The sequence below is a fragment of the Choloepus didactylus genome, chromosome 21 (genome assembly GCF_015220235.1).
Source record: "Choloepus didactylus isolate mChoDid1 chromosome 21, mChoDid1.pri, whole genome shotgun sequence".
Classification (NCBI taxonomy): domain Eukaryota; kingdom Metazoa; phylum Chordata; class Mammalia; order Pilosa; family Megalonychidae; genus Choloepus; species Choloepus didactylus.
In genome coordinates, this window is record NC_051327.1 from 21,891,799 (window position 1) to 21,904,270 (window position 12,472).

General features: G+C 63.7%; 2 protein-coding genes across 7 annotated transcripts in view; one reads left to right on the top strand and one right to left on the bottom strand.

The window, feature by feature from the left end:
- On the top strand, window positions 1-2,760 carry BHLHA15 (basic helix-loop-helix family member a15). Its single transcript, XM_037814173.1, has 2 exons — window positions 1-41; window positions 381-2,760. The coding sequence occupies exon 2, from the start codon at window positions 402-404 to the stop codon at window positions 948-950; it is 549 nt and encodes a 182-aa protein (XP_037670101.1). The 5' UTR covers window positions 1-41; window positions 381-401; the 3' UTR covers window positions 951-2,760.
- TECPR1 (tectonin beta-propeller repeat containing 1) overlaps window positions 2,758-12,472 on the bottom strand; it is a 26,500-nt gene continuing 16,785 nt past the window's right edge. For all 6 annotated transcript variants that reach the window (XM_037814170.1, XM_037814169.1, XM_037814167.1 and 3 more), the window contains 10 exons: window positions 11,934-12,036; window positions 7,860-7,956; window positions 7,606-7,685; window positions 7,028-7,084; window positions 6,408-6,588; window positions 5,878-6,013; window positions 5,141-5,233; window positions 4,565-4,671; window positions 4,321-4,440; window positions 2,758-4,065 (listed from right to left, as the gene is read on the bottom strand). In XM_037814170.1, the coding sequence (XP_037670098.1) occupies window positions 3,955-4,065; window positions 4,321-4,440; window positions 4,565-4,671; window positions 5,141-5,233; window positions 5,878-6,013; window positions 6,408-6,588; window positions 7,028-7,084; window positions 7,606-7,685; window positions 7,860-7,956; window positions 11,934-12,036 (1,085 nt within the window). In that variant the 3' untranslated portion in view covers window positions 2,758-3,954. The remainder of the gene's footprint in view (window positions 4,066-4,320; window positions 4,441-4,564; window positions 4,672-5,140; window positions 5,234-5,877; window positions 6,014-6,407; window positions 6,589-7,027; window positions 7,085-7,605; window positions 7,686-7,859; window positions 7,957-11,933; window positions 12,037-12,472) is intronic.

Sequence of the window (12,472 nt, forward strand, 5' to 3'; positions counted from 1 at the left end):
CCCCCGTGGGCAGCGCCGGCGCGTGCGGCCGCGGATCCCAGGTACCCGGAGGCGGGGGAGGCGCGGGGGGCTGCGGCCCCTGTCGACCCCTGACCTGCGACCTCCACCCCGTGTGCCCCGCGCTTCTGGCCCCAGCGTGGCCCCTGCACGTGTCCCGTCGGGCCGGGGCGCGGCGCGTGTGGCGGCCGGAGACGCTGGTTCCCCCTTCCCGCGGCTCCCAGCCCGGTGCCGGAGGTCAGCGAAGCGCGGGGCCGGGGCCGGGTCCGCGGGGTCACCGGGTGGGCGGGGGGCGGCAGGGGGGGCCCCAGGCCCGGGGAAAGCTCAGCGCGCGGGTGGGGGCGCGGGGCCGGGTGACCGGGTGGTCTGTGTTCTGGTCGCAGCTCCGCCAGCGCCTCGCAGCCATGAAGACCAAGAGCCGGAGACCGCGGCGCCGCGCGCCACCACCGCCCCCCGGCGCCGACGCCAGCCCCGGGGAGCGGCCGCCCGACCGGCCCCCGCCGAGCCCCGGGCCGGAACCGGGCAGGGGGCGGCGGAGCCGCGCGCGGGCCGAGAGCGGGCGCCGGCGGCCGGGGCCGGCGGGGCCGGGCGGCCGGCGGGAGAGCAGCGCGCAGCGGCGGCTGGAGAGCAACGAGCGCGAGCGGCAGCGCATGCACAAGCTCAACAACGCCTTCCAGGCGCTGCGCGAGGCCATCCCGCACGTGCGCGCCGACAAGAAGCTCTCCAAGATCGAGACGCTCACGCTGGCCAAGAACTACATCAAGTCGCTCACGGCCACCATCCTGGCCATGTCCAGCGGCCGCCTGCCGGGCCTGGAGGGGCCGGGGCCCAAGCTCTACCAGCACTACCAGCAGCAGGCGGCGGGCGGCGCGCTGGGGACGGCCGAGGCGCCGCCCGAGGGCCACCTGCAGCGGTACTCCACGCAGATCCACGCCTTCCGCGAGGGCACCTAGGCGGGCGCCGGGCCCTTCCCCCGGCCCGAGGCCGCGCAGCCGCCTCCCTGGAGAGTGTCCCGGGCCGAGGCCCTGGGCAGCGCGGGGTGCCGGCCTCCGGGGTGGCTCCAGGTGCTGCCGGCCGAGGGCCCCTTCCCTTCTTAGCTCTCCGCATCCTGCGCCCCCGTCTCTGCGATTCTGGAAAAGGGGCTTCTTGTGTGAGTTTCCGCAGCTGCCGAGGCCAAGGCCCCGGGGAGGGCTCTCCTTCAATCTGCATGGACTGGCTGGGTTTGGCACGGTCTCCTCACTGAGAGGTAAACTGAGGCACAAGCCCACAGGCACAGCCCAGGCCACACAGGAATGCGCAGCACCCAGGGGCCCGAGGCAGCCTCTGTCGGTGAGAAACACTAACTCAATGACTCCGAATTGACTCCCTGGGGCCTGGCTGGGAGAGCCTCTGGGCTCCCCCTCCCTCCTCCAAACTGTGCCACCCCCACGTGGAGTGAGGACTCCTGCAGGGGCGACCCAGGGGGTCTGGCCATGGTCCGAGGGTCTGTGGCCTGGAGCTGAGGGCCCGGCAGAGATGGGGTGGGTGTGTGGGGGGAGACGGCTGCGAGGCCTGGTTCCTGCTTGTCCCTGCGCCTCCCGTGGGCTCCCAGCCTAGTTTGTTGATCAGTGTCATAGTTGTCACCGACGTGGGGTCTCTCTAGAACTGGCTGAGGGTGGTCTGGTAGGATGTAGGTTGTTCTTGGATCCCTGTTAAAGGGGGGCAGGGGTTCCCTGCAGGTGGGACCTGGGGTGGCGGGAGGCCCCCTCCCCCACCGGACTCTGCTCCTGAGACGCAGGGACTGGGCAGCCTGGCAGGTCCCTGCCGCCCGGGGCCAAGCTTCCTTCTGTGGGGCGTTCCAGCCCCGCTGGCAGCCGGCCCTGGAGCCTCTCCCCTGGGTCCCTCTGCCCACCACCCAGTATGGTGACAAGGCCCTGGATGGGGGCACAGCATGTGGCGGGGCGTCGGGGGCCTGGCCCAGGGGTCCTGCTGCCTGTGCCCCTGGCTGTGGGCTCCCGTGCCCCCCCCATGCCCTCCCTGGCAGCCCGGGCACCGAGGGGCTTGGCGCCAGCCCATCCACACTCAAGTGGTTGGGGTGGCCCTGTGGGACCTAACACTCCTCCCCAGACCCCATTCCAGGTTCCCCAAAAGTCGGCCCAGGCAAGTGGGTCTCCTGGATTCAGGCCAGCGCCTGCATGGCCTCGTCTGTCCGGGGGCAGGTGGGCCCCCCGAGCCTCCCGGCCTACCCTGCCAGGGGGCCCCCGATGGGAGACAGCGGTTGGGGCATTCGCTGGTGTGAGCCGAGATGGGCTCAGACAGACCGAGCTCTGAGGCGTGCAGTGCTGGGGGAGGTCGGGGGGACGGCTCTGGGGACAGGCTGCCGGCTCTGCTCCTTCCGCCCTTGTCTGCCACCCCGGACTTGAGCCCCAGGCTGGACTCTTCTGTCCCCCAGGAGGCTGAGGCGGCCACGAGCCGTGGGGCTGTCCCCGACCTGGGCAGACAGGCCCCCTGCGAGGGGCAGAGACCTGAACTGGGACTTCTTTGTCTGGAAAAACACCACTTGAACTGAATGGCCAGTGCCCCTTTAACTGTGGTGAGAATGTCTTAAATGACCCGGATTTGCTTTTATTTTCCCTAATGGTCCCTTCAAAGTACTAATGAGACGGACATCATGTCATAAAACCAAAGTAAAGGCCTTCCCAGCCGTTGCAGCTTTTAGCCTTTGCACAAGGCAGGGGGAACTGCACGTTAATAGATACGTAGCAATAAAAAATAGGACAGTTACACTTGGCCCTAAATTTTATTCAATGAAGCATCCGAGGGATCCGAGACAGTCCTGTGAGGCTGAGCAGGTACACAGTTGGCGCTCAGCTCGAGGACGCGGCCGCCCGTGGGGAAAGGGCAGGGGAGGCCCCGTCGCCCGACAGAGGCCCCACGGACGCACAGAGCCCGCCGGCCCGCGGAGCCTGACGTGGAAATGTGAGCAGTGGGGGCTGCTGTCTGCCCGCTGGACACTGTCAGTCCGTCCACACGATTCCCCTTGGAGCTCTGCACCCAGGTGCCCTCCCCTCCCACCCCGGTCCCAAGTCCAGAGACTGTGGGGACCCCCCACCCCACTGCCCATGGAGGCAATGCCACGGGAGGGCTTTCTCGGAGTCGCTCCTGGTAACGAGATGTGTTCGGCTGAACGGAGTGGAACGGGCGCCAGCCCCTCCGGTCACCGAACCGTTTGCACGGGGTCCAAGGACAGCCGGACACCAACCGGCTTCTGTGGCCTCAAAATAAGCCGAGACGGGAGCTCGCGCCCCACGGGCCTCCTGGGCCCAGCGTCCGGTTGTCAGAAGCCAACTCAGGACGTCGCTGATGGGCGCCGCGGGATGGGAAGTGGCCGAGGGGCTGCGGGCTGGGCGGGGGTCTCCTGCACCCCCTGCTGCCCCCCACCCGCCCCGTCTCTCTGCCACTGAACATGAAAGGAACACGCCCGGGTCCCCCAAACCCTGGGGAAAGGGCCGATGGCGGGTCAACGAGTGGGGACCCTGCAAAGGCCACGGGGCCTCCCCTGCTCCCACCCCTCATGGGGACCCGTGCCCACCCCAGGGAGGAGACCCCACCGAGCTCACTTCCGGTATGCCAACTCCTCCTTAAAATTGGAAATCCAGCCCCTTTGCGAGTCCTGCCCTGAGAAAATGCCACTGCTCATGGCCAACGTGGATCTGAGCCCCTCAGCCGTTTCTGGGGGGATCGGTGAGTGGGGGGGGTGTCTGGCTCAGGAGGGCCCCTTCCTGGGGTCTGCGGTGGCGGGTGGACCACAAGGGCTCTTGAAGGTTCCAGGTTCCCGTCCTGGAAAGGTGGGAGGCAGACAGGGGCCCGTGCGGGGTGTCCCCCGAGTTTCACATTTCTGGGTGCTCTGGGAGCAGTGCCACAGCAGGCCCACGTGGGGGTCGCGGGCCTTCGGGCGCCCGGGCACATGGGGTGGCCTCAGCAGCGGACGGGGCCCCCGGGAGCCTCCTGCTCCCCACCCGCCTCCTGGGACCCACTCCTGGGGGTGCGGGTGGCATTGGCCCGGATGGAGATGTGATCCCAGCCGCCCTGCGGAGAGTCAGGGCAGGGCCACGTGAGGCCGCGGGCGGTCCTCCCCAACAGCCAGCCGCCCCTGACCCCGAGGGGTCCCCCACTGATCCCCACTGCACCCCAGGTCCCAGCTGGACATCCCAGCCACGGGGCCCAACACTACCCTTATTCTCACACCGCTGCAGGCCCGGGGTGCACGGTGCGGTTATGAACCTCCAAGTCAGGCTGTGCACCCCCAGGCCAGGGCTGTGCCACCTGCGGCCCCCCACTCACCCCAATGCCGTAGTCCCAGCCCCGCCCCTTGGGCTCGTGGGGCTGCACCCCCGTGCGGTGGCACACCGTCCCCCGGCTCAGGCCGCGGCTCCCCTGCACTTTGTCAGCGATGACCCAGACCTGGAAGGCACACCCCCCAAGACCTCTGGTCCTCAGCCCAGGGGGCCCCCGGGGGAAGGACGGGGAGGCCGGCCCCAGGGACCCTGAGTGCCCCTGCCCGTCCCCACACCCCCGGCACCCAGACCTGGTCCAGGGGCCCCACGGACACTTGGCGCACGTTGTTGGACACGTGCTCCCAGCAGGCGCCCTGGGGGTGGCTGGGGGTGACCCCCTGGCGGTGCCACAGGTTCCCTGGGGAGAGAAGAGGCGCGTCAGGGACGGCCCGGAGCTGGAGCTGGTGGAGCAGCGGGCCAGGGCCACCCCCGGCCGAGACGACAGCCACGACCCCCGACACCACCCCGCCTGGGGCCCCCACGTCACAAGGCTGGGTGGCACCTTCTAGAAGCCTGCTCCCTGCACAGGCCCCTGGCATGGCTGTCTCACCCCGGCCTTGGCACAGTGCCCGCTGCCCTCCGCCCAGGGCAGGGCCGGACACCAGGGGACAGCTTGGTGCCCCCTGCCCCGCACGCGTGAGGGGGCAGCACGCAGTGGCCTCAGGCCTCCAGGGACCCGGTGGGGGTGCTCCGTCCCGGCTGTGACAGGACTCGCCCTAACACTCCGCTTCCCCATGGCCCCCCGCCCTGTGCCAGGAGGATCTGCGCAGGGGGCTCGGGAGCCCAAGCCCTTCTGGGACCATAGAGGGACACGGAAAACCACTTGCCGTTCTCGTCCAGGGCGTACACCGATGTCTGCCCGACAGACACCTGCTTCAGCCTCTGCTTAGGAGGGGACGCCACGTGGAACCAGCAGTCACCTGCAACCCGGGCGGTGACTTCCGCAGGGTCTGGGCGTGCAGGCAGCACGAGCGCCCAGCCCTCAGCTCCTGCCCGGCCGGACCCACCCTGCGTCGGGGTCCTCGGGAGGCCCTGGCGGGTCCCGGACGGTGTGGCCGGGGGACTCGAGGCACAGAGGCTGATGTGAAGGGGCCCTGGCCAGCCTGAGGGGCCTCTGAGGCCACACTGCAAAGCCTGCCACGTGCCCCACACTGGCGTGGAGGGTGGCTGTGTCTATCTGCCCGTCTGTCCATCCATCCCTGCCAGCCCACCCTGCCCTTTCTGCAGAGAAACACGAGGACAAGCGACCAGGCCAGGAGTGGGGGGCTGCGGGAGGGCGGGCGAGGGGCAGCCGGCACGCGGTGGGGAGGCTGGCACTGAGGGGCTGCGGAGACAGCACCCGGGGAGACGGCTGTCCCTGCAGCCCATCCCAGCCTCTGCGGGGGGCCCTGTACCCCCATGTGGAGCCCACTTGCCCCCTGAGCTCGCAGGCAGACTCAGACACCACTAGAGTTGAACTAAAACCTGGAAACCGGGGTCCCCAGGGTCCCCCCCCAGAAACCATGGAAGCCGCAGCCTGGGTCCTCATGGGGTGGGGGCTCCCCCAGGGTCAGGGGTCACTCACCGGCGGGCTGAGAGTGGGACACGGCGCCCCGGTAGAAGGCTGAGCCGTCCCTGGCCACGGCCCACACCTGGTAGCAGGTGCCGACGGAGATGGAGACAAAGGGCTGGTCCGTGCCCACGTGCAGCCAGGAGGACCCCTGGGGGTGCCAGGTGGTCAGTGGGCTGTGGCCAGGCCGTCCCCCCTGGCATCAAAGACAGTCCCGCTGCCAGGCCCAGGTGGGGGGCCCCACCTGGGCAGGGGGCAGATCCCCCAGGACCCCCAGGCCCAGCCAGCCCACAGTGGGGGAACCTCGGGCAAGCGGCATAACCCAGAAGAGGACATGTGAGCAGGCCTGGGGCGCCGAGGATGCAGGGCACAGAGCATGCTGTGAGCACACGGCCGGAGCCACATCTGGGGCCTCACCCCTCCCCAGGAGCCCAGCTCTCAGCACCTGCTGCCCACAGAGCCCGGGGACCCCGACAGCCAGTGCCCCGGAGGACCCAGGTGGGCAGGGGAGGGCAGCCGAGGGGCGGCGAGGACGGGGCGCTCACCGCGGGGTTGAGCTCGGACACGCCCAGGCGGCACAGCACATCCCCCTTGTCGCTGATGGCCCAGAGGGCCACGCTGTGCCCAGCGCTGGGGGCCTCGGGGCTCTCTGGGATGATGGACACGTCCCTGAGGGGGACGGGAGCCACCTCCAGCCAGGGCCCGCACGTCACCAGCTTGCACTTTCTGCTCAGGGGACAGGGGTGCACCCCCAGGGACCCAATGTCACCACAGGCCGCCCAGGCCTCTCCCAGGGGGCTGCCCTGCCCCCCAGCTGGGGTACCCTACAGCCTTGGCCAGCGGGGGTCTGGGAGCAGCTGGATCCAGAGGAGGGGAGAAGGGGACACGGGGGCCACTGGGCGAGGTGGCCTGGGTGGGCACGAGGGGCCTGGAAGGGTGGCAGGGCCCACAACCGCCTGGCCCGGGCCCCTGCCCTGCCCCAGCCCGGCCTCCCTGCTGACAAGCGGGTCCTGCCAGTGACATTTCTCTTATTTGTTCTTGAAAACAAAGCCTTGGGAATAGGGGAGCGTTGGCTGCCCACAGGCATTTCCTGGGCTGACATTTAGCTCCCGCCCTGGCACCCAGGAAGCAGGAGTCCCTCCTGCTGGGTGGCTCCCAGCGTTACCTGGCCCAGCACCTTCTCCTGACAAAATCCTTCAAGGTTTTGTACCCGTGGTATGAGCTGTGAGACAAGAAGGTGGAATCAAGGTACCCCCCAGAAGTTTCTGGAAGGCGAAAGTTGCATGCTCGCCTTCTTTCCGGCTGGGCCGACAGGAGCCGAGCAGGCCCGCGGGGCCAGCGTTTGGGGGCTCACAGGGGCAAGGGCAGGTGCCCACGGCGAGGGGCCCTGCCCGGCTTCGTCTGCAGGAGGGACAGACCCTCGAGGGTCCCGGAAGGCAGGGGCTTGGGGAACGGGGCCGGCAGAGTATGACGATGCCCCAAAGGCCCAGGAAGGCATCCCGAGGCCACCTGTCCTTCCTTGAATCCCAGAGCCCGCTGTCCCGGGACCCCATCATCCCAGCACAGCAGGGATGTTCCCACCGAGGCCCACCCACCAAGGACAGGTGTGCGGTGGGGTCACCTGGCCCAGGCAGCCCCTGGTGCCGGCACCCACACCTCCACCCAGGCCTGGGGGGACCCGAGCTCCCCAGGGCCGGTGACCCCAGGGCAGGCGGCGGCGGCGAGGGGCGCGGAGGGGCTTACGCGGGGAAGTCGGGGGCGTACTGCCAGCCCTCCGGGTCGGCGCCCCCGGGAACGCTGAAATCCACGTACCAGTCGGAGTCCTGGGGGGGGAGCGGGTCAGCACCGGGGACCACCGTCCCCGACATCCACCTCCCCCTATCGGAAATGTACCCCCACCCCCAAATCCCTGCCTCCCCCACCCCGTCCCCTCCCAGAAATCCAAGTCCCCCCCACCGCCCCGACGCCCCCTCCCCAGCCCGGCCGGCCGCGCTCACCCAGACCCACTGCAGGGAAGGTGGCCGGGCGCTGGCCTTGGTGAGCTCCTGCAGCCCCGAGACGTCGCTCCACATGTGCCGGTCGGTGGGCAGACCCCTGCGGGGGACACGGGGCATGAGGGGCCTCGAGGCGCGGCTGTGCCCCCACCCCGGCGCCCACCACCACGGACAGCTCGGACCCGTCCCCGGGGGATCCCCAGGAAAAGAGCCCACACTCCAGATCCCAGAACCAGCTCACTCAGGTCTGGGGCGCGGACAGGGGTCTCCAAAGGGGTGCAGGGCAAACAGAACCACTGGGGTTGGGGGGCCCCCATGACAACAGCCCCAAGCACCTGGGCCCACCCCTCCCGCACAGCCACGCGTGGCGCCCAGGGATGGGACGGGGCGGGAGGACAGGGGCCGCCTGGGCCTGCTTGGCCGTCACCCGCTCGGCTTTGGCACAACCCCCAGGGTCTTCAGTCTGCCTCCCTGTGTGAACTCGGGGCAGGGTGCCATGGGGACTGGAAAGGTGAGACGCACACGGCGCCCAGGTTTTCAGGAGACCCCCTGGCAGCGGGCAGCTAGGCCTTAAGAAAGCTCAGATCCTCAGACGCACTGGGGTAAACAGGGAGACACACAGATATTTACACGTATCATTCAAATTGTTCTTAGCACAGTGGAAAACAACCTCCCTGTCCAAGGCAGGGACGGCGCACGTCAGCTGAGCTGCGCCCGTAGGCTTCGTCCTGTCCCTAGCTGTCCCCACCCGCGATGCCCGGGAAAAGCCAGAAGGAACGGACCACAGGTCACCCTGGTTCCAGGCTTTGGTTGGGGGGATTAGAGCTGTTGTGATGGTTTGGAAGCTTTGTGGACCCCAGAATACTATGTTCTTAAAGTTAACCCATCCCTGTGGGTGTGGAGCCCTCCCAAGTCGGACCTTTCGGTGAGCAGGATCTTAAGTTGAGATGTGACCCAGATCATTCAGGGTGGGTCTTAATCCTCTTACTGCAGTCCTTTGTAAGAAGATAAAATACAGCAAGACAGACACAGACAACAGAGAAAATGACACCGAAGCCAGAGAGAAAGCCACAGACAGAGAAGCCAGAAGCTGAAAGCAACGAATCCGGGGGGAGAAAGCAGAGACCAGCGAACACCACCACGAGCTTTGTCGCGGCAGCAGAGCCAGGGGTTGCTGGCGGCCTGTCTTCAGGGGGAAGGTATCCTCTTGATGATGCCTTGATTTGGGCATTTTCATGGCTCCAGAACTGCTGCTTGTAAGCGAGTAAGTCCCCATTGTTAAAGCCAGCCTGTATGATGGTACCCACATTTCAGCAGCTTTAGCAAACTAAAGCAGGTGTCATTTATTTTGTTCTTCATATCATTTGGTATTTCTTTATTTTGCCAATTTTGGATAAACGAAATTAATTGCGTTCTGTATGTAGCCACAAAACAGTTAAAAAATGCAGTAAGAGGTTTTAATGTGCTATCTGCAATAGTATCAAAAATAAATACTATCTAGTAAAAAATGTCAAGGCTCTGAGATAGACAATTGTAGGACATTATTAGGAAAAATTAAAGGAGACCTAAATGAATGGAGGTAAAAGCTATGACCACGCCTTGGAGACATCCTGTTTTAACACGTCTGTTCTACCCAAACTGAGCTGTGGCTCTAATGTCACCCCACTCAAGGTCCCAACAGCTTTAAGGGCTGTGACAAGCTGCTTCTAAAATTCATCTAGAAATGCAAGCTCTGGGAATGGTCAAAACACCGTTGCAAACAAAGACATGAGGATTTGTTCTACCAGATTCAAAACTTCCTACAAAGGGACGTCATTGAAATGGTGTGGTGTTAGCGTAAGGGGACACGCCAGCTCGGTGGAGAAGAGCTCGGGGACAGACCCTGCCCCGACGGACACTTGGTTTCAGACGTGGGAGACCTGGGAGCCGGCACGAGAGGACAACCTTTTCAAACATCGGTGCTGGGTCGCTGCACATTCAAAAATAAAAAACTTGGCCTCTCCTTCACACGACAAACCGAACAGTTCCAGGGGGATTGTAGACCTCAATGAAGAATGAAGCTTCTAGAACGGGGTGGGCAAACCAGGACCCATGGGCCAATCACTGCCTGTGTTTGCAGTACAGTCCATGAGCTAAGGACGGTTTTCACATTTTGGTTGAGCCATTCATGGACGTGTTGTCCACGGCAGGGTTGAGGAGTGACGATAGAGACTGGAGGGGCCGCAAAGCCAATGACATTTATTATCAGTCTTTTTAGAGAAAAAGTTTGCTATTCTAGAAGATAGGAGAATATATTCATTATCTAGGGTTAATGAAAGATTTCTTAAAAGGATTTTAAAAACATCCTCACTTGATTTAAAGGAAAGGACTGATGAGCTGGACTAGATTAAAATCAAGAGTGAAGAAAGGCCAGCACGGAACAGTAGGTAGCTGCCTGCGGTGACCAACCGAGGGCGCGTATCCTGATGTGACACTTCTTACAAATTGAGAACAGAAGCTAAGACTTGACCAGGCATTTTGCAGAGAAGGAGCTCCCAAGGGTCACTAAAGACACGGGCACTCTCAGCCTCACTAGTCATCAGGGACATGGAAATTAAAACCAGTGAGGCCACCCCGCGCTCACCAGGACAGCTAAAATACAAAAGACAAGCAAAACCAGGTGCTGGCAAAGACACAGAGCAACTGGAGCTCACACCTGGCCGGTGAGGATGCACGTCGGTAAACCCACTTCGGAAAACTGGCATCACACACGCCTTCCCTGGGACCCGATTCCACGCCTCGGGTGTCCCTACAGAAATGAGCGAAGCACCAGAGCCACGACTACACGAGCGTCCGCCGACGGCAGGATGAATCAATACACTATGGCATTTTTGCTTAACGTGTCATAAGCCAAAAAATAAAAACCGCAGCGACATGCCAAAGCAAAGGTGAATCTCACACACAAGGGAGCCAGGTACAAAAATAGTTCCTGTGTGAATCCCCCTGTCATGTTCAAAAGCAACCGACTCCAAGGGCCCGACGGCCTGCGGGGCCCTGGAGGAAGCTCGTGCAGGGTCTACGCAGGAGGGCGACGGGGCGGAGGGGAGGAAACCGGCAGCTGGGGCCGTGAGCATGCACCGTTCCGTGTGGACAGAAGGGCGGCCCGCGAGGGCTCGGGGGTGTGCGAGTGTGTGTGAACGCGAATGAGAGTGTGATTCCCACGTGGACAGAGGAACGTGGGCTCCGTGCGGCTGGATCCCAGGGGATCCTTCTCATCCACCGTGGGGATTCTCAAGGTGTGCTCCCCACACCTGCTGCGTCAGCACCCCTGGGAACCTGCTGGAAATGCAGATTCCCGGCGTCCAGCAACTCTGGAGTCTGGGTTTTGACAAGTTCCTGGGAGCAGGTCCGAGAACCTCTGGGCTCTTGCAGTGGTTTTAAAGACTAATAAAGGCCACCAGTTTCTCCTTCTCTTAAAAACAAACAAATGATAACAAAAACAAAAAACAAAACAAAAAACAGGACAGGAGTGATGGAAACGGCTTTCTATTCTGAGTGGACAGGAAAAAAAAAGCCACATTCAGATCTAGAGTTTATGTCGGGTCCTCCCCTTCCCCTCTCCAAAAAACATACTGACTACTTGGTCCCCAAGCCTCACAGTTGGAGAATTAAAATAGTTTTGAGAGAGGTGATGATGTTCTTAGCAGCCGAAGTTAAGCAAACATTTTAAAAAGGTTTTAAAAAGTTAAGTTATCGCCCCTCCATAGCAAAACCAAACAAAAAAGGCAGATAAAACCATGACAGGGTGGGAAGTCAGTGTCGTGGTTCTTGGCGAGTTTGGGGGAAGGAAAGAGGAGAGCGTGAAAGGGACGGGGCGGGCGGGCGACAACTGGGTGACATTCTAGAGCTTGTCCTGGGCGGACACTGGTGCCCAGTCTGTGCCAAGCGGGTGAGGAACATGTTTATGCTCTGTGGACTTTATGTCCGTCACACCCTCCATAAAAGCGCTTTTAGGACAGGCATCACGCTTGAAGAATCCAGACAGAAAGCCGCCTGGCGGGGGGGGGCAGCCGGTCCGGCCAGCCCTGTGCCCCTCACCTGCTGCTGTAGCCCGTCACGGGGTTCCAACGCTGGTTCTCGTAGATGCGGACGCACTTCACGTCGGACTGGATGTAGATGCTGCCGCTGCTGCTGCCCAGGCCTGGGGGGAGAGGAGGCTGCGGGGTCCGGGGCTGCCCACCCGAGGGGAAGCCCGCAGAGGCGGGGCAGGGCCTGAGCCAGCAGGCAGGGGGTTAACGGGCCGCTGAGTGCCTCTCGCTGGGGCTGGCCTGACCGACCGGATCTCTCTCCTGCATGCCCACGATTATTCTGATGTTGCACAACCTCGCTTTCCTTTCCGTTCACCTCCAGCCCTCCTCTTTCCCCTTGTGATTCCGTTTTCTGGCACTGCTAATGGCCTCGGGGCAGCTGAGGCCCACCCACTAACAAAGGCGCCTTGACACCTCCCAGAGCCTCCAGCTGCCCCACTTCCCTCCCAACAGGAAGCTGGGATAAGCCTGTGCAGATGCTCCCAGGGTCCTAGTGGACCACAGCTCTATTAGGATTAGATGCTCCCCAAGGTGGGTTATGTGGGCTGT